We start from the raw sequence: 21,752 nt of genomic DNA, 5'->3' as shown, positions 1-21,752 counted from the left end.
TTGTTGCTACTTGAACAATGACTCTAGCTGTTGGAAAAAACAAACTTGGCCTGTCCAATATGCATGTTTTCAGCCTGCTATGTTTAAACCACTTCATTTAAGGAAAGATGGGCATGGTCAATTAAAATATAGAGCACACCTAGAAATTTGCTAGAATATATTTCACTCCTAATGTCCACTGGAGACTATTCTGCAGAAGAGTCAGTGCTATTATTCCACAATTGTTTTTGAAGCTTTTTAGTGTATATTTTGCAAAGCGTTGTTGTGCTTCACGTATTCACAGAAACAAAAACAAAAGAAAATGATTTACTATAGGAAACTTCACTAAAATTGTAAAGTAAATCAAACATATTTAAAGTGACTATCTGAACTATATCAACTGTATCTTAATATTGTTGCTTCTTCCCTGCTAAAACAAGATCAGCACAGTACATGTCTTCTTTCTATTACTTGCACTGATAGCAGATGTTGCCACCACTCACCATATGCTCAGGGGTACATGTTACCAAATTTTTCCAAGCTACACAGGAAGTAGATTGGACTGTGAAAGACCAACCCAAATTGTGTTTGCATTTTGACAAATTTGCAGGGCAGTACAATATCTCAGAGAGGAGGTCAGGTCTCCTGCTCCCCTGGTGCATTCACTATAGCTGCCCAATCTCCTTGCTTTTTAAAATTTGATAGAAATATCTATGGGTTATAGGTATGTTCTTAAACCACAATGTTTTTTTGCCTATTAGTGAATTTCTCTGCTTTTTAATCCCAGAGGTAAGAAATGGGATCCTGTACAAGTTTGCTGAGAATGGATTGATCATTTGCATGCTTATTGACTTCAGTGGGATTTACTCCCCTGCAACCATGCTTAGGATAGGTGAAACTGACCACAGGGGATGGGAGGAAGGGCAGAGGGGAGGAGGTGGAGGGGAGCAGGTAGTAGGGGGAGGGGAGAAGAAGGGTAGGTTTGATCATTTGCATGTTTATTGAGTTCAGTGGGAATTACTCTCATGCAATAATGCTTAGGATAGGTAAAACTAACCGGGGGGGAGGGCTAGACTGGGGAGGGGAGGAGGAAGGGAGAGGGGTAGGAGAGAAAATGCAGATCTGATCATTTGCATGCTTATTGTGGTCAATGGGATTTACTCCCATGCAGTCATGGTTAGGATAGATAAAAGTGACCATGGGGGAGGAGAAGGGGGAGGGGAGAGGAGAGGGAAGGAGAAAGGGAGGGGAGAGGGGAGCGGAAGGAGGGGATTAGAAGGGGACGGGCAAAGGAAGGGGGAGGGAAGGGGCAAAAGGGAGGTGATGGGAGGAAGGAGGAGGTGAGGGCAGGTTTGATAATTTGCATGTTTATGGAGTTCAATGGGATTTACTCCCATGCAATCATGCTTAAGATAGGTAAAACTGACCATGGGGAGGAGGAGGTGGAGGGGGAAGGAGGAGATTGGAAGAGGAGGGGGAGGGAAGGGGCAGGAGGGAGGGAGGAGGAGAAGGGAGGGTGGGTTTGATCATTTGCATACTTTTTGAGTGCAGTGGGATTTATTTCTGTGTAATTATGTTTAGGATAGGTAAAACCGACCTGGGGGAGGGACAGGAAGGGGCAAGAGATTGGGTGGGTGGGCACTGGGCAGAGAGGAAGCCCCTTTCCTTTCCAAAAGGAAAACGTTGTGAACAGTATCATTGCTTTTCAGCATTTCCCCCACCTTTTTATTCTACAGCAGGCGCACATAGCCTCCCAGCCAAATTTAAACCAAACCTGTCTCTGGCCACATCCACACTAGGTCTTTATTTCACTTTAGACAGTCATAGCTCCCCCAAAGAATCCTGGTAAGTGTAGTTAGTGAAATAAAAGTCTGGTGTGGCCCCCTGATTAGGCAAGCCCAGCAGCTGTGAGTGTGGCTTTTAGAACACTGACAGTTGGTTCCTACTGAGCACGCCTGACATTATCATCGAGTTTAATGCAAAATTTCTTAAATTAATTAAAAATCAGCCAGGCTTTTTAAAAAACGTTTAAACTGCAGAAGATGAAGGTCAGAGTACAGGGTAAGGTTAGTAATAGGATTATGGGTACTCTGTGAATATGGCTGATTTTTAATTAATTTCAACAAATTATGAGAACTCTGACAGAAACAAGTCCACAAGGGGTCTGGGTTTTTTTCTCTCTTTTTACACTTTGAACTCTCGATTCTCTCTGACTGTTTTGTGTATCGCTATGGAAATTTAGAGGGTTGTTAAGCAAATGTTTCTGAGTTTAGGACTATAGGTTTTGTAAGGTTTTGTTTTGAAATGAGCTTATGGGAAGCATCAGAATGGCATGGGGGCTATCTTCAATTTAACATTGCGGAATGCGAAAAATCCACACTGGCTATAGTATACAGCCACTCTTGTGGCTGTATAATGAGAATACTACTAAGATTGGTTTACAATACAAAGTATGCTACTGTCAATATTAATTCAAAAGTTCACAGCTGAGATACCTAGAGTTTAGCAAGTTATTGTTGGGCTTCACATAGGTCCAGTTTTAATCTGAATCATGACCTACAATAATGTTGTGAAACTTTGTTCTATTTGACAAGTGTAGCAGCTGCCTTAGCTGCAAAAATACTGACAGTGTCTACGCAAGCCTTTCCTGGCTATTTCATAGTTCACCTTACTCTAGAATTCTGGGATGAAGGGTGGGGGACTACCTTTTCCCAGCAGATTCCTGTGGAACATGGCAAAAACAATGAAAGAATCGAGAGCATGAACAGCAGCACACCAGTGACCCTCCTTCTTTACAAGCAGCACATTGTGGCTAAAGGAAAAAGAAAAAATAGTCACTGTGAAAAATAAATTTATCAAACGTTATGTGAGAGAGAGAGAAAGAGAGGTTTTAACCTGTGAAATTTCTTGTATGCCACCTTGTGACGGCAATGTGTCCCAAAAGTGGTTTAAAAATGCTTTAATAAAGAAACTTTAGTTGGCAGGTATATCATATCATCGACAACAACATATATATTGGTATGGAGGAAAAAATTAAATAGACAGATATTTTTGCTGCAACTGATAACCTGAAGAATGTGACCAGTTAAAACCTCTCTCTTTCTCTTTAAATATATAGTAGTCACTGAAGGTATCTAATTTATTAGACAATATCCTCTTGGTATAGTCCTGTTTTCTTAAGTCTCTACTTTTGTGGCAAATAGAAGTGCAGGATGCTGACAAACAGGTAACATGTTTTGGACCATGAAAGCATCACTTCTTGCTGCACTAAGGAGAGGGTGTATAAACAAATGCTTCCTTGTAAAATTACTCACCACTGACAGACTACCACTCACAGCACTAGTAAATTGTCATGGCGAACAAAAGCCTTTTTGAATGTCCCCATTTTGTATATTCTCCCTTCTTAAATTGCACACATGAAGCAGTGCTTGTTCCATAGGGGTACGTTGCCTTTTCTTGGGGTAGAGAAACACTCACTGTTCTGCCAGTTTTAGTGCATCTCCACCTCTCTTTTCTGAAAATGGAGGTGCACAACTCTAGTGAAACCCGGTCCCTTTTTACTGACAGGATCAGCTTGAGTGCGCCCCCCCCCCCACAATTCACTTAAAAGAGATCTCGCAACTGATCGGCAGATCAACCTGTTCCCCCTCCAGGTGTGGCTAAAACACTTTGCTATAAGTGGCTAGTGTGCTCACAGCCTTGGTCAACCTTTTCCCGTCAATATTTTTGTACTGCTACCATAGGCTTGTCCTGGGTGGTCCTGCAATGATCCCCATTTATGTTGGGAAAGAGCAGGGATAGCACACTCAGGTGATGAGTGCCAAAACAGGGCCACTGGGAAACAAGAGGAAGTGATGAAGTATGAAATATCTTTAAGGAAAAAGCCTCCCCAAAACAGCCCAATTAGGACTGACCATGTGCAGCAGCTATAGGATGTAGAGCATCAGTCAGAAAAGGAAAATGGAAAAGGGGTGGTGGTAGAATACCATGTCTGAGCTCCCTATAGCAGGGGTAGCCAATGTAGGCAGTGTCCACCCTAGGGTGTTAATACGAATATGGGTTACTGTGTGTGCGTTTGCACACCATGGTCCACAGACACAAGCACTTTCAATTTAATGCCTTCAAAATCTGTATAGTTGTTGCCAATCCACATGAGGGGGTGGTGCTTGATGGGACGCATTCACACTGTGTGTTATTTCATCCTCCCCTCAATTAGTGCTTCCACACAGCTCTGGAAACCAGCAAATGTCTTACAAAACAAAGTTTAAAAAGCCATTTAAAAAAATCTTTTAAATGCAGAATATTTGATCTCTTAGATTTGCACAAAGTAGCAGGTTAAAAAGTAAATAACATGTATGTGTGTGTTTGTGTGCCCTCTAAATGTTGTTGGCCTGTAACTCCCATATACTCTGACTACTGGCCATGCTGGCTGAGGCCGATGGGAGCTGGAGTTCAATATCATCTAGAGGGCACTCCTTACCGTATCCTGCAGAAGGTCATAGCTGGCTGGCAGGAATCCTGAAAAGGAACACTTCTGCTAGCAGATGAAGATACACTACAACATGTAGCCGATCCCACTTGTATACTTCTACCATTGAAGCAGTGATAAGAAAGTTTACCATAAACACATGTGATATAAAAAACATAAATGAGCAACACATAGAAAAAGGGTGATCTGCAGGGCAGTCATAAGTCTAAGAAGTCAGAAGAACTAACCTGGGAAGACAAAGGATGTTGAGAGGGAGGAGTCATTCCATGATCTGCTACATTTACAGTTCCAGTCTTGGTCTGAGCATATAGAATTTCATAGTCATTTACGTATTGTGCTTGATGTGGTTTTCAGTGTTTTTGCATTTCCCATCTTTCACAAAACCAGTATAAATTAGCACACTTTTGACTATGATCTGCCAAAACTACATGGATGTATAAAGGAAAACCACACTAGCTCCCACTGCAGTTGCTTGAACAGCTAAACAGGCAAGCCACATTTCAGTGTAAAGCCAGAGCAGGGAACCTCTGACCCAATCTGCCCTGCCAGCCTCTCCTCCTATGCCCTGTGCACTCTCCTCAACCCTGTGTCACCTTTGCCAACTCTTCCCCCCCACTTCTCAGCTGTTCCTATCAACCAGCTGTAATAAAAAATATGATTAATTGGGTTCACAAATAATTCCCCTTTATTACAATTCTCACAAACACTGCAATTCCCACAGGGAAAATTACCTCTTACTGCTGTACCAATCAATATTTGATCCCTACTGGTTGACCTAGGTCTACACATACTATGAACCAGTATATCTCTTAGGTTCCTCTATCTTCTATATGTAAAACGGCTCCTTATTTGCATATAGAAGATAGAAGAGCCTAAGAGAGATACTGGCTCATAGTATGTGTAGACCTAAGTCAACCAGTAGGGATCAAACATTGACGGGCCTATCAATTAGCTGAACATGAGTGTGAGCAGGAGGGGCTTGCCCATTGGGTTGGAGCCACAGCAATAGCCTCTAAGCAGCAGCATTGCTGCCACTTACCAGGAGAGGAGGGTTATGGTGACAGTAAGGTTGGAGCTGTGTGGGTCTACCAGTAGAATCCAGTGCTCCTGCTGGTGCACCCACATAGCCCCTCCTGGTGAGTGGCAGTCATGCCCATGCTGTAAGGTTATGAAAGTATGCAACTCCACCACACTGGGCCAGCTGGCTCCTAAGTATGAAAAGGGTGTGTTTGTGACTTTGGCTCCGCTCACTACTGGCATATAGCCCCTGGGTTAACTACAAGGGAATGCAGCCCTTGAGCTAAAAGCAGCTTCAGATTTATGGTTTAATATATTTTATTCATTTATTTATTATTTAATTTGTATCCCGCCCTTCCTCCCAGCAGGAGCCCAGGGCAGCACACAAAGCGCTAAAAACACTTTAAAAATCATAAAAACAGATCTTAAAATACATTAAGACAAAACAGCATTAAAACATTAAAGAAAACCAACTTTAAAAAAGGGTTAAAAGCATTATTAAAAAACAATTAAGCAATTCTAACACAGACGCAGACTGGGATAGGTCTCAACCTAAAAGGCTTGTTGAAAGAGGAAAGTCTTCAAAAGGCGCCGAAAATATAGCAGAGATGGTGCTTGCCTAATATTCAAAGGGAGGGAATTCCACAGGGTGGGAATTCCACAGGGTAGGTGCTGCCACACTAAAGGTCCGTTTCCTATATTCTGCAGAACGAACCTCCTGATAAGATGGAATCTGCAGGAGGCCCTCACCTGCAGAGCGCAGTGATCGACTGGGTACATAAGGGATAAGACAGTCTTTCAGGTATCCTGGTCCTGAGCTGTATAGGGCTTTGTACACCAAAACTAGAACCTTGGGACTTCCGGGAAGGGTGACTTCGCTTGTGCCTGCTTTTGGGACGGGCTCCCGCCTCAAAAGAAGCTTATTCAGATATAAATCAGTCAGAACATTTTTTTTTTGACTGATGAAATTTCTCCCAGGCAGGGAGAAACGTAGAGATCAACCTCAAAAGCCTGTTTTTGTTGGGAGGACTGGATTTCATTAATTTATGAGATAAGGTCCAGCCAACAATGCCGGACGGACTTCCTAACAAGCTCTATCTGCTTAAGCGATACGTTTATCTTTTCTTTAAAGAGAGAACGGACTAACAGGCAAGCACCCTTCTTTCTATTATTTTTTTTACTTGGTTTAAATTGTTGCAGCAAAAGGAGATTTGTCAGATTGATCGGCTTTGGACAACTTCTGGGTGAGATATAGCTCTTCTCTGTTATTCACGAAATTAACAGCTTATCTCTGTTTCTGTCGCAAAAAGCTGTCCTGGAAGTGCATTCTAAAGATAATAAACAGAAGAGGGATTTCTATTCCTGATTTCTATTCCGAGGAATATTATATTGTCTGGGACTATTCTCTTTTTGGTCTATTTTATTTTGACGAATCTGCTTCTTCACGACGCCACTAACTGTTTTGATGCTGGGAACTAAATTTGTTTTGCATTCTTGAGCATAGAGAGATAAGGCAGGTTGCTCTGTTTATACTGTGATGTCATCAAGCCTGGAATATTAACCCAATTGTTGCTGAAATAAGAAGTGGTTCTTCTTTATTTTTGTTTTGCTTTGTTTTCGTGGTTTTAAAAATGGCAATCAAGAAAGTGGCTGAGAATCTGGAAGTAATTATGTTTCAGAAAATAATGGATGAGATTGAGATAACGAAACAAACCCTGCGACAGGGTAGTAAGGAGCTGAAAATTGAACTGAGCAAAATGACGCAGGAGCTTAAAGAAATAGGGGATCCTGTGAGAGAGGAGAATGAGATCAGAGATGAGAAAAGAAAAAATAAAGGGAAGATACAAGCCCTGGAGATTGGAACAAATGTGGAATTGGAAAAAGATCTGGAGTTTATGGATTTTAGAAATAAAATCTACTGTTTGGAATTTAACGTTATCTCTGAAGAAATTAATGAAGATATTAGAGATAAAGTTATCAATGGCTTGGATAATCTTCTGGACTGGAATGATGTGATGGAGCTTGATATAGAGAAAATCTATGGAATTAACTGCAGCCATGTGACAATGGAAAAACTCTTAAGAGATGAGCCAGTGCATTTTGTAAAAAAGAAGAACACAGATATGACTTTACAACAGTATTTCAGCAACTTATTCAGAATGGATGGCAAGAAAATATTTGGGATAGAGGAAATTCCCATCAGACTCTTATTATATGACTATGGCTACAACAGCAAGATTATTATGGAATACTGATAATGGAAGATTGGACACTGAAATTACTGGACTTAACAGGACTATTGAAGATGGAAGATGGAACTAATAGGGATAATGGAATAATGGCTATTGAAATTATTGGACCTAACAGATTCTGATGAGATGGATTAATCGAAATGTTTATTTGGACTATGGTTATGACAATAAGATTATTATAATTATTAACGAGATGGATTAATTGACATGTTTATTTGGAGAAAAATTGATAGATATATTTCTTAAAGAATTGAAACCTCTCTTTGACTTTTTGTGGAAAGAATAAAGTAATGTTTATGAGATTTGATGATTAATTAAGATAACTACTGGAGGAAAGTGATTTTATAATATGATTTAAGAGACAGGATTGTTATATATTGTAGACCTATAACTGATTTGATATGTGACAAATGGGAAGTCAACATTTTATTTTTTTTTGTTTAATCATTTTTGTTTTGTTTTGTTTTTTGTCTTTGAATGTTTTATGATTTTGTTTTCTATGTTTTATGAAAATTTGAATAAAAATTATTGTAAAAAAAAAACAAAACTAGAACCTTGAACTTGGCCCGGTAGCAAACAGGCAGCCAGTACAATTCTTTCAGCAGCAGGGTGACATGTTGGTGATACCCTGCCCCAGTGAGCAGTCTAGCCGCCGCATTTTGCACCAGCTGCAGCTTCCGGACCAACCTCAAGGGCAGACCCACATAGAGCGCATTACAGTAATCCAGCCTGGAGGTTACCAGTGCATGGACAACAGTGGTCAGGCTATCCTGGTCCAGAAATGGCCACAGGTGTCTCACCAGCCGAAGCTGGTAAAAGGCACTCCTAGCCACTGAGGTCACCTGGGCCTCTAGCAACAAAGATGGATCCAGGAGCACCCCCAGGCTACGGACCTGCTCTTTCAGAGGGAGTACGATCCCGCTCAAAGCAGGCAACTGACCAATTATCCCAACTCGGGATCCACCAACCCACAGCGCCTCCGTCTTGCTAGGATTCAGACTCAGTTTATTGGCCCTCATCCAGCCCACCACCGAGTCCAGGCAGCGGTCCAGGGCTTGCACGGCCTCTTCCGATTCAGATGTTACAGAGAAATAGAGCTGGGTATCATCAGCATACTGCTGACACCTCATCCCAAAGCTCCTGATGAGTGCTCCCAAGGGCTTCATACAGATGTTAAACAGCATGGGGGACAAGATGGTACCCTGCGGCACCCCACAGCACAGCTGCCAGAGGGCCGAAAGGCAGTCACCCAATGGTATTCTCTGAGACCAACCCTACAGATAGGATCGGAACCACTGTAAAACAGTGCCCCCAATACCCAGCTCATCAAGTCGGCCCACAAGAATACCATGGTCAATGGTATCAAAAGCCGCTGAGAGATCAAGTAAGAATAACAGGGTTGCATTCCCCCTGTCCTTCTCCCGATAAAGGTCATCCATCAGGGCGACCAAGGCCGATTCAGTCCCATAATCAGGCCTGAACCCAGACTGGGATGGGTCAAGATAATCTGTTTCATCCAAGACTACCTGCAATTGCTGCACCACAACCCTCTCAATCACCTTCCCTAAGAATATATGCCACCTCTTTGGCAGTGTGAGCAGCTGTAGTTTAAATTTCAAAGAAACTTTGAGCAGGATGCCTGCCTTTGACTAAAATTGCACCATCATGCCATGTCTCAATAAAAGTTTAATAAACTGTTTGATAATCATTGATTTTATTGGCAATAGGCTTTGTCCTTGTGTGCCCGTTTCAATTTTCGAGATAGAAATATCTGTGGGCTATAGGTACGTTCTTAAACCGCAAGGTTTTTTGCCTATTAATGAATATAGGCAATTGTGAATCTGAGTCCTGTCAATAACTATCCTTTCCAATTTCACCCATTGGTCCAAGGGATCTTCTTTAGCAAACGAAATTATATTTGTAAGTTGACATGCTTCAAAATAGAACAGAAAATCTGATATTCCCCAATCTGATTAACTGCTCAGTATAATAGTTACTTACGTATCCAAACTTTAGATGTTGCTAATATAAATTTATTAATCTGTCTCTGCCATTATATTTATTGCACCCAAGAAACTAAAATTGGAATTGTTCTAAATAAAAATAAACTCTAGGTAATATTATAATCTTTACTGCTGTTAACCTATCTATAATGGACATACAGGCTTTTCCCCATCTAATTATATCCTGACTAATGCCCTTCCATACCAAACCTTAATTTTATGAAGTATACTAAGGTTTCAGGGGATTTTTGCTGCTAAATATCTGAAGTTGGTATAACAATTACATATTTGAAATTCTTTAACTATTTCTTGCTGGATTCACGGGGGAATATTTGTTGTTGTTACATGCCTTCAAGTCGATTACAACGTATGGTGACCCTATGAATCAGCGACCTCCAAGAGCATCAGTCACGAACCACCCTGTTCAGATCTTGTACGCTCAGGTCAGTGGCTTCCTTTATGGAATCAATCCATCTCTTGTTTGGCCTTCCTCTTTTTCTACTCCTTTCTGTTTTTCCCAGCATTATGGTTATGGTCTTTTCTAGTGAATCCTGTCTTCTCATTATGTGTCCAAAGTATGATAACCTCAGTTTCATCATTTTAGCTTCTAGTGACAGTTCTGGTTTAATTTGTTCTAACACCCAATTATTTGTCTTTTTTGCAGTCCATGGTATGCACAAAGCTCTCCTTCAACACCACATTTCAAATGAGTTGATTTTTCTCTTATCCGCTTTTTTCACTGTGCAACTTTCACATCCATACATAGAGATCGGGAATACCATGGTCTGAATTATCCTGACTTTGGTGTTCAGTGATACATCTTTGCATTTGAGGGCCTTTTCTAGTTCTCTCATAGCTGCCCTCCCCAGTCCTAGCCTTCTTCTGATTTCTTGATTATTGTCTCCATTTTGGTTAATGACTGTGATGAGCTATTGATAACCTTGACAAGTTCAATGTCCTCATTGTCAACTTTAAAGTTACATAAATCTGTTGTCATTACTTTAGCATTTTTGACATTCAGCTGTAGTCCTGCTTTTGTGTTTTCCTCTTTAACTTTCATCTGTATTCGTTTCATATCATTACTGGTTTCTGCTAGTAGTATGGTATCATCTGCATATCTTAAATTATTGATATTTCTCCCTCCAATTTTCATACCTCCTTCATCTTGGTCCAATCCTGCTTTCCGTATGTATAGATTAAACAAATAGGGTGATAAAATACACACCTGTCTCACACCCTTTCCTATTGGGAGCCAATCGGTTTCTCCATATTCTGTCCTTACAGTAGCCTCTTGTGCAGAGTATAGGTTGCGCATCAGGACAATCAGATGCTGTGGTATCCCCATTTCTTTTAAAGCATTCCATAGTTTTTCATGATCTACATAGTCAAAGGCTTTGCTGTAATCTATAAAGCACAGAGTGATTTTCTTCTGAAATTCCTTGGTCTGTTCCATTATCCAATGTATGTTTGCGATATGATCTCTGGTACCTCTTCCTTTTCTAAATCCAGTTTGGACATCTGGCATTTCTTGCTCCATATATGGTAAGAGCCTTTGTTGTAGAATCTTGAGCATTACTTTACTTGCATGGGATATTAAGGCAATAGTTCGATAATTACTGCATTCCCTGGGATCCCCTTTCTTTGGAATTGGGATATATATTGAATGCTTCCAGTCCATGGGCCATTGTTTAGTTTTCCATATTTCTTGACAAATTTTTGTCAAACTTTGGACAGATTCAGTCTCAGTAGCTTGTAGCAACTCTATTGTCATCTGTTCCCAGTGATTTGTTTCTTCCAAGTATTTTAAGAGCAGCTTTCACCTCACATTCGAAAATTTCTGGTTCTTCATCATACGGTTCCTCCATGAATGAATCTGTCATCCTGGATTCCCTATAGAGTTCTTCAGTGTATTGCTTCCATCTTCCTTTTATTTCATCTAGGTCTGTCAGTGTGTTCCCCTGTTGATTATTCCACATCCCTACTTGTGGTTTAAATTTCCCTTTAATTTCTCTAATCTTTTGGAATAGGACTCTTGTCCTTCCCTTTTTGTTGACCTATTTCTATGCAATAACTATTGTAATAGTTCTCTTTGTCCCTACACACTAGTTGCTGTATTGTTGCATTTAGGGTTCTGACCATGTTTCTATCTCCTTTCTTTTGCTTTCCTTCTCTCTTTAACCATTTTAAGAGTTTCTTCAGTCATCTACTGAGGTCCTTCCCACTTTTTAACTAGAGGTATTGTCTTTTTGCATTCTTCCCTGATAATGTCTCTGACTTCAGTCCATAGTTCTTCTGGTTCTCTGTCAACTAAGTTTAAAGCCTCAAATGTGTTCCTTATTTGATCTTTATATTCTTCTGGGATGTTATTTAAATTGTATTTTGGCATTATGATTGCTTTGTTGTTGTTCTTTAGATTTACTCTGATTTTCGATACAACCAGTTCACGATCTGTACCACAGTCTGCTCCTGGTCTTGTTCTTGCAGAACGTATGGAACTTCTCCATCTTCTGCTACCAATTATGTAATCAATTTGATTCCTATATTGACTATTTGGTGATGTCCATGTGTACAGTCTTCCTTTCGGTTGTTCAAAAAATGTGTTGGCAAGAAACAAATTATTGGCTTCACAGAATTCAATACAGTAGGGCCCCGCTTCCCGGGACTCCGCTTCCCGGGACTCCGCTAATGCGGCGGCTTTTCTCCCCTTTTAAAGCCGCTTTTGTGACATTTTGCGGCATTTTCGCGCGATGCGTCCCATTAAAATGAATGGGGTTCTGCTTTACGGCAATTTCCACTTTACGGCGGGGCCCTACTTTCTCCTGCTTCATTTGTCTCTTAAGCCCCATTTCCCCACAATTCCTAGTTCTTCTCTGTTCCCTACTTTTGCATTCCAATCCCTCATGATTATCAGCACATCTTGTTTTGGTGTGTAATCAATTTCCTCCTGTACTTCTGTGTAAAATCTCTCCAATTCCTCTTCTTCTCTGTTTGCCTTTGGAGCATAGACTTGGACGATGGTTATGTTAATAGGTTTCCCATTTAATCTCATTGATATTGCTCGCTCAGGCCTTGCGTTGTAGCTCCTAATTGCTTTTGCTACATCACTTCTCACTATTAAAGCAACCCCATTTCTTCTTAATTTCTCATTTCCTGCATAAAATATTTTGTAGTTGTCTGATTGAAAATGCCCCATTCCTGTCCATTCAGTCATGCCAAGTGTTGTAATGTATATGTAATAGGGGAATATTACTAAACATTATTTCAGATTTGCCACATTTTACTCTTAAACCAGCAACCCTATAATACTCCTCCAATTCTTCCTTTATTGCTCCTACTGCTTCCTCTGGCTTTTTTAATGTAATAAATATATAATCTGCGCGCATAATCCCAATTTACCTTCATTCTTGTTTGTTTCTATTGCTTTGACCTGAATATTTGTTCTTACTTTAGTTGCTAGGGGTTCCATTATAAGGGCAAATAGAAGGGGAGATAAAGGGCATCCTTACTTGGTACCTCACAGGAGCTGAAGTTGTTTAGAATCTAGCTTACTGATTGTTACAGTTGCCATTGATGGTGAATATATTTGTCCAATTAAACTAACAAATTTCAATCCAAATTCAGATTATTTCTATTTTTTAGAAAACCCCATTCTGCTGTAACAAAAGCTTTGAATACATCCAAAGTTAACATTGCTAATGGAGAATGTATGTTTTTACTATTAGCTAATAAATTCAGTTTACAAATGGGGTCTGTAATTTGCCTACATGGCATGAAGCCTGTCTGGAATGAATAAATAACCTGGAATGAAGTGGAATTACATATGCCATTTCAGATTGTGGATAACTCAACAATCTAGTAAAACTGTTCCAGAATTGTTTACCTTCTTTATCCTCAAGCGTCTCTGATATAGATTCAGCACATCTCCCCACTGAAATAAACATCACAATTATTAGGCACAAACAGAATCCCAAAATACCATCTGAATCTAGGGAATAAACTCAAAAGAAATTAGACCCATTACTGGCAATTTACTATAGATATTTATGTAAAAAAAACTAGTAGGAGAAAATCTCATTCTGCTTGGACACTCTGCAACTGATCTTAAGGTGGCCATACTTGAACAAAGGAATGTCTAAGATAGGCTCCAATGTGAAATTGAACTACAGTTAATCAAAAAGTTCAATTCAGTTCATTTGGGATTGAAAAGAGAGAGAGTGGTTTATTCTCCCACTACAGGTGTTAATTAACTCAGCATTACTAAGTTGATTGTTTTTTCACTTATTACAATGTAATTGGCATACATGCCAGCTCTAACTGAACTGTCACTGACTTTATATTTCAGTTTCCTTTGACCTCACTGCTTACAAGTCCCCATCACCACAACTGAAGATTACACTTCATACATCTGAAGTGGACTCCAGTCCAGAAAAGAGTACCCCATAAAATGTGTTACTCTTTAAAGTGCCACAAGATTCTTTGTTGTTTTTATAAGTATCACAGATACCTTTTATTGCAATGCATGCACAAAATGTTCATAGATTATTGTTCCATGGAATATACATCTTACCTTTATTTGGCACATACCTTATGTCTGCCCAATGTTATATAACAGAAGGGCATTCTAGAATTTACACAATGGCTTTTGCATGCAACAATTGTGCTGCTATTCAGTTGTGGTGCAGGATATTATTCTTGTGATAAGAATAAAATGTGTGGATAATTGTCTAGAAAGGTTTGATGGTATCTGAAATTCCTTTCAGATTACAAGTAAAAAATATGAGGCAATAAAATTAGAGGTATTACAAGTTACAAGTAATATAAGTTACATACCTTTATTAATTTTTCTAAAGGAAGTCCATTATATTGGATACTACTTCTCCAACTTTTCCAACTTGCATGTCCTCCTTTAATCACAAATTCTCTTAGTGTGTACCAGTTTCCATTAGAAGCCTTGATACACTTTGGACTTCCTGGGCCTGATAAACAGAAGTCACATCAACGTTACAAACATCTCCAGTTCTGCAGAGTTCACTGAAGAGAGAAAGAAGTTCGGCCAAAATGTGGTTCTTATGCAATGTCTACTTATTATCTTCATCATCCAAATTTATTACCTGCCATTCACTCAAAGGTTCCAGGGTGGGTTACAACAATTTAAAAACATATAATTAAAAACAGTTAAAAACAACCCAAGCAAACAAACCTAAGGAAAAACATATGAACAGAGATTGTGGTATGCTTGTTGGAAAGAAATGTCAGCATGTGACCTGACCAGGCCTGAAATCAGACTGCAGGGGGCCTTCAGCATGGTCTAGGTTCAGGGGACACTCACCCCTCACTGTTGCTGGACTCCCTGCCACCCATCTTCTTTATGGCAGCACCGCCACCACCCTCTTCCTCCCCCTTCCAATCCTCCTGCTCTGGCCCCTGCACCTTCTCTTGAATGCTTTAAAAAACATTCTTCACTGATGCAATACCAGTGACAGCATTGGCAGCTGCACAGCACTCGGGCACTGAGGAAGGGCCAAGGGAGTCCTTCCTCTCAAAGCCAAGCATTCTGGGTGACATGGCCAGGAGAATGTATTTATTTATTTATTTGTTTCATTTTTAAACCGCCCATAGCGAGTGGCTCTCTGGGCGGTGTACAAGAAGCTTAAAATACAGAATATCACAATAAAATCAACCTACCAACAGTAAACATAAACAGCAAACAAAAAAGATTTAAAGTTATAACATTAAACGCTTAAAATGCCTGGGAGCATAGCCAGGTCTTAACCTGGCGCCGAAAAGATAGAAGCGGCACCAGGCGTACTTCTTCGGGGAGGCTGTTCCACAGTTCGGGGGCCACTACAGAAAAGGCCCTAGATTGAGTAACTGTCCTCCGGGCTTCCTGATGGGTTGGTACCCGGAGGAGGGCCTTAGATGCTGAGCGAAGTGACCGGGTCGGTTCATAACGGGAAAGGCGTTCCACAAGATACTGTGGTCCCACGCCATGTAAGGCTTTATAGGTCAAAACCAGCACCTTGAATCTGGCTCGGAAACAAATGGGTAGCCAGTGCAAACGGGCCAGAACAGGTGTTATATGCGCTGACCGGCTGGTCCTCGTCAGCAGTCTGGCTGCTGCATTTTGCACTAGCTGAAGCTTCCGAACTGTCTTCAAGGGCAGCCCTACGTAGAGCGCATTACAGTAATCCAACCTAGAAGTTACCAGAGCATGAACAACTGAGGCGAGGTCATCCCTGTCCAGATAGTGGCGTAGCTGGGCTACCAACCGAAGGTGGTAGAACGCATTCCTTGCCACCGAGGCCACTTGCGCCTCAAGAGACAAGGAAGGATCGAAAAGAACCCCAAGACTATGAACCTGTTCCTTCAAGGGGAGTGTAACCCCATCTAGAACAGGGTAAACATCCACCATCTGGGCAGGGAAGGCACTCACCAACAGTGTCTCAGTCTTGTCTGGATTGAGTCTCAGTTTATTAGCTCTCATCCAGTCCATTATCGCGGTCAGGCAGTGATTCAGCACATCCACAGACTCACCTGTAGAAGATGAAAAGGAGAAATAGAGCTGCGTGTCATCAGCGTACTGGTGGCAACGCACTCCAAAACTCCTGATGACAGCACCCAGAGGCTGCATGTAGATGTTAAAAAGCATGGGGGACAAAACCGACCCCTGAGGGACTCCACAATGGAGAGTCCAAGGTGTCGAGCAATGTTCCCCAAGTACTACCTTCTGGCGACGATCCGCCAAGTAGGAGCGGAACCACTGCCAAGCAGTGCCTCCAACTCCCAACTCCGCGAGTCTCCCCAGAAGGATACCATGGTCGATGGTATCAAACGCCGCTGAGAGATCAAGGAGAATCAACAGAGTCACACTCCCTCTGTCCCTCTCCTGACAGAGGTCATCATACAGGGCGACCAAGGCTGTTTCAGTGCCAAAACCAGGCCTAAAACCGGATTGAAACGGATCCAGATAATCGGTCTCATCCAAGAGCACCTGGAGTTGACCGGTGACCACCCGCTCCAGAACCTTGCCCAAAAAGGTGACATTCGCCACCGGTCTATAATTGTTCAAGTTATCTGGGTCTAAGGAAGGTTTCTTCAAAAGAGGTCTCACTACTGCCTCCTTGAGACTACTAGGGACTACTCCCTCACTCAAGGAGGCATTTATCACTTCCTTGGCCCAGCCGGTGGTACTAGTCCTGCTAGCCTTCACTAGCCAAGATGGACAAGGATCTAGAGCAGACGTGGTCGCCCGCACCAATCCAAGCACCTTGTCCACTTCCTCAAGCTGCACCAACTGAAACTCATCCAATAATGAAAGACAAGACCGTGTTCTGGACACTTCAATGGATTCATCTGTCATAACATCGGAGTCTAGGTCCCTACGGATGCATGCGATTTTATTTTGGAAGTGCCCTGCGATGTCGTTACAACGAGCTTCAGATGTTTCAATGGTATCTCGAGGACCAGAATGTAAGAGTCCTCATACAACCCTAAAAAGCTCTGCAGGGCGGCAGAGAGATGTCCTGATAGAGGCAGCGAAGTGGGACTTCTTCGCCGCCCTTACCGCTTTTATATACGACTTAGTGGAGGCACTTACCAAAGCATAACTGCATCCGTCTGGAGTTCGTCTCCATCTGCACTCCAGCCTCCTTCTCTCTTGCTTCATCACTCTCAGCTCCGGGGTATACCACAGAGCTGTATGAGCTCTGCATCGAAGAGGGCACGCGGGAGCAATCATGTCGATAGCCCGGGCCATCTCCGTATTCCGCAGTTCGACCAAGGCCTCGACAGGAGCGCCAGTACTATCAGCTGGAAAAACTCCCAGAGCCCTCTGAAAACCAATAGGATCCATAAGCCTCCGAGAGCGGACCAACTTAATAGGTCCCCCACCCTTGCAGAGGGAAAGAGTCGTCGTAAGTCTAAAACTCAGCAGCCGGTGATCTGTCCATGACAATGGAGTAGATGAAAAACACCCCACCTCCAGATCGCCATCTCCATGACCAGTGGCGAAGATCAAATCAAGAGTGTGACCCGACACATGCGTTGGGCCAGTAACAAATTGAGACAGCCCCATGGTTGTCATGGAGGCCATGAAGTCCTGAGCCGCCCCAGATAAGACAGTCTCGGCATGAATGTTGATATCCCCCAACACTACAAGTTTGGGGGACCTCAACAATACCCCCGAGACTATCTCTGTCAGCTCAGCTAGGGAAGCTGTTGGGCAGCAAGGTGGGCGGTACACCAACAGGATTCCCAGTCTGTCTCCTTGGCCCAGCACAAGGTGGAGGCACTCATAAGAACATAAGAAGAGCCTGCTGGATCAGGCCAGTGGCCCATCTAGTCCAGCATCCTGTTCTCACAGTGGCCAACCAGGTGCCTGGGGGAAGCCCGCAAGCAGGACCCGAGTGCAAGAACACTCTCCCCTCCTGAGGCTTTCGGCAACTGGTTTTCAGAAGCATGCTGCCTCTGACTAGGGTGGCACAGCACAGCCATCATGGCTAGTAGCCATTGATAGCCCTGTCCTCCATGAATTTGTCTAATCTTCTTTTAAAGCCATCCAAGCTGGTGGCCATTACTGCATCTTGTGGGAGCAAATTCCATAGTTTAACTATGCGCTGAGTAAAGAAGTACTTCCTTTTGTCTGTCCTGAATCTTCCAACATCCAGCTTCTTTGAATGTCCACGAGTTCTAGTATTATGAGAGAGGGAGAACTTTTCTCTATCCACTTTCTCAATGCCATGCATAATTTTATACACTTCTATCATGTCTCCTCTGACCCGCCTTTTCTCTAAACTATAAAGCCCCAAATGCTGCAACCTTTCCTCGTAAGGGAGTCGCTCCATCCCCTTGATCATTCTGGTTGCCCTCTTCTGAACCTTTTCCAACTCTAGAATATCCTTTTTGAGATGAGGCGACCAGAACTGTACACAGTATTCCAAATGCGGCCGCACCATAGATTTATACAACGGCATTATGATATCGGCTGTTTTATTTTCAATACCTTTCCTAATTATTGCTAGCATGGAATTTGCCTTTTTCACAGCTGCCGCACACTGGGTCGACATTTTCATCGTGCTGTCCACTACAACCCCGAGGTCTCTCTCCTGGTCGGTCACCGCCAGTTCAGACCCCATGAGCGTATATGTGAAATTAAGATTTTTTGCTCCAATATGCATAATTTTACACTTGTTTATATTGAATTGCATTTGCCATTTTTCCGCCCATTCACTCAGTTTGGAGAGGTCTTTTTGGAGCTCTTCGCAATCCCTTTTTGTTTTAACAACCCTAAACAATTTAGTGTCGTCAGCAAACTTGGCCACTTCACTGCTCACTCCTAATTCTAGGTCATTAATGAACAAGTTGAAAAGTACAGGTCCCAATACCGATCCTTGAGGGACTCCACTTTCTACAGCCCTCCATTGGGAGAACTGTCCATTTATTCCTACTCTCTGCTTTCTGCTTCTTAACCAATTCCTTATCCACAAGAGGACCTCTCCTCTTATTCCATGACTGCTAAGCTTCCTAAGAAGCCTTTGGTGAGGTACCTTGTCAAACGCTTTTTGAAAGTCTAAGTACACTATGTCCACTGGATCACCTCTATCTATATGCTTGTTGACACTCTCAAAGAATTCTAATAGGTTACTGAGACAGGACTTTCCCTTGCAGAAGACATGCTGGCTCTGCTTCAGCAAGGCTTGTTCTTCTATGTGCTTAGTTAATCTAGCTTTAATAATACTTTCTACCAGTTTTCCAGTCGCCATCTGGACAGGATGCCTGGTGAGAGAGAAAGTACTCCTATAGACCACAGCGACCCCGCCTCCCCGACCCTCAGATCTACCATAGTGCTGCACCATATACCCAGGTGGACAAAGCTGAGAGAGAGCAACTTCTCCCTGCTCACCCACCCAGGTCTCGGTTATACATGCCAGGTCGGCACCCTTATCCACAATTAAATCGTGGACAAGGGAGGTTTTATTATATACCGACCTGGCATTCAAAAGCAGCACCTGGAGATCTAAGGGCTGGCTGATAGAACAACCAGCAGTTCTGTGGCCTTGAGGAGAACTGGAACAAGGCACAGACACAACTTGTCTGGGGCGAGTTCCCCTTACCTGGCACGTTCTCCTCCTAGCACCATACCTCCCATAACCCGTCACTACGCTAATTGGGGCCCCCGAAAGCCCCCCCGTTGAATACAAAGTATGCTTTCCCAGGCACATATTTAAAAATACTTAAACACAACAGGCACATTCACACAGCAACACATAAAATGCACATAAATACATACAAACACATCCACACAATCTCATTCACACACACAACAAACAAACAAACAAACAATTAAAATGCACCCAAACAACAGCAATAGCCGGCATTAAAAATACTCCTCCGCATCAAGCTTCGTCCGTAAGTAATGTCTTCAAATAAAGTTGTAAAATATCTACCCGCGACCCAATAAGCAAACAAGTAAGCAAGCCAGAAGGACAGGACACGCCCCAAGCAGCGAACTTGAATGGAGTGGCGGCAAGCAGGCAGAAAGCCACGATGAAACAGCGACAAAGGAGCAGGCAGAAGCAGTGGAACCCAGCAGCAGCGATCCAGCGAACTTGAATGGAGTGGCGGCAAGCAGGCAGAAAGCCACGGTGAAACAGCTACAAGGAGCAGACAGAAGCAGCGGAACCCAGCAGCAGCAATCCAGCGAGCTTGAATGGAGTGGCGGCAAGCAGGCAGAAACCCAGCAGCAGCGATCCAGCGATCCAGGACTCATAAACATGTCGCAGCCACGGCAACCAGCGAACCGACGCCGAAACCGGAACCGACCAACAAGCAGTCCAAAGAATGTCTGTGCCATCACTGTGGTTTGCCCTGGGAGCTAGAAAGATGTTTTAAAAAACTTTCTAGCCACTGTGGCAAACCATTGCAGTGGCACAGGCATTTTCCTGGCCAGCTCACCTAGCATGCCTGGCTCTGAAAAGAAGGAGCCCATTGGCTCTTTCTAAGAGGCGAGGCAGCTGGGAAGGGAATGTAGGTGGCTAGCTGGCTGCTGTGAATGGGAGCCAAATTTGACTCCCAAGCAGTGCCCATATTCCGCCTCCTGGGACTGAGGGAAAGTGGGTGGCAAGTTAGGCCAGTGAGGGGCCATTCCGAGCTCTGGGGTCTTCGGCCAGTGCCCAACCTGACTAATTCGTAATCCCAATGCCAGGCCTGAGAGTGATATCAGTAAAACAGCATCAATTTCATTTTCAAATAAGGTGATGAGTAAAATGTGTTTCTAATGTAATGTGTATTTGGTAGGATTATAAATACATGGTTCTGAAAACTAGCATCACATATTTGTACACAATCAGTTGTCTCTTTAAAAAGAAAAAGTGGAATTGCCAATTATTTTCAGTTCACAATTTATAGATTGTTATCATAACTACTGTGTTTAAATTTAGTCTAATGCATAAATGATATGCTATACCAAGTAAAGCTGAAGAAATTAAAAAATCTTGTTTTGTTATAATCATCAGTGGCGTACCAAGGGCAGAGCGGTGGGTGTGGTCCGCCACGGGTGTAGGCAATAAGGGGGTGCATTGTCTATTATACCCAATTGTTGCGGTCACTGTTCCCATAAAAAAAAAATATTCTTTTAAAAAATCTTAACTTTCATACAGAGGAAGTCCTGAGTTACAGCAGAAACTGCTTTTTTTTAGTGCTGTTTTGGGGTGGTGAAGACGTGCTGCAGTTCAATCACGGTCACGTTAAAATCCAAGCTTTCTCCTCTGTTGCCTATGGACACATTCAACTTCCGCCCAGGTGGCCAAAGTAAACCCACAAGTTAATCTTCTGTGCGGGTCTACATCAAGTATAGAATTTTTAAAAACTTCGGTTTTCCTTCCATCCTTTCCGTCCACCACCCCCTGCCTCCTTTTTGTGAGACACCTCACAAAAGACGCCTGGCCAATGAATGGCCTTTTCTATTGGTGCGCGTGCGCCGTGGGATAAAGCAACGTTTTCAAATATGGGAGA

The 21,752-nt window shown here is 42.5% G+C and overlaps 1 protein-coding gene across 2 annotated transcripts in view; it reads right to left on the bottom strand.

The window, feature by feature from the left end:
- Positions 1–21,752, bottom strand: part of LOC133388452 (nuclear body protein SP140-like protein) — a 59,256-nt gene that overhangs the window by 7,246 nt on the left and 30,258 nt on the right. For both annotated transcript variants that reach the window (XM_061634411.1, XM_061634412.1), the window contains exons 6-9: positions 14,571–14,716; positions 13,621–13,668; positions 4,696–4,767; positions 2,685–2,791 (exon numbers count right to left, since the gene is read on the bottom strand). In XM_061634411.1, coding sequence (XP_061490395.1) covers positions 2,685–2,791; positions 4,696–4,767; positions 13,621–13,668; positions 14,571–14,716 — 373 coding nt within the window. The remainder of the gene's footprint in view (positions 1–2,684; positions 2,792–4,695; positions 4,768–13,620; positions 13,669–14,570; positions 14,717–21,752) is intronic.

This window comes from Rhineura floridana, chromosome 7 (assembly GCF_030035675.1).
Source record: "Rhineura floridana isolate rRhiFlo1 chromosome 7, rRhiFlo1.hap2, whole genome shotgun sequence".
Lineage (NCBI taxonomy): Eukaryota > Metazoa > Chordata > Lepidosauria > Squamata > Rhineuridae > Rhineura > Rhineura floridana.
The sequence above is the reverse complement of the archived record's forward strand: the minus strand, read 5'-3'. Positions and strand labels throughout refer to the sequence as shown.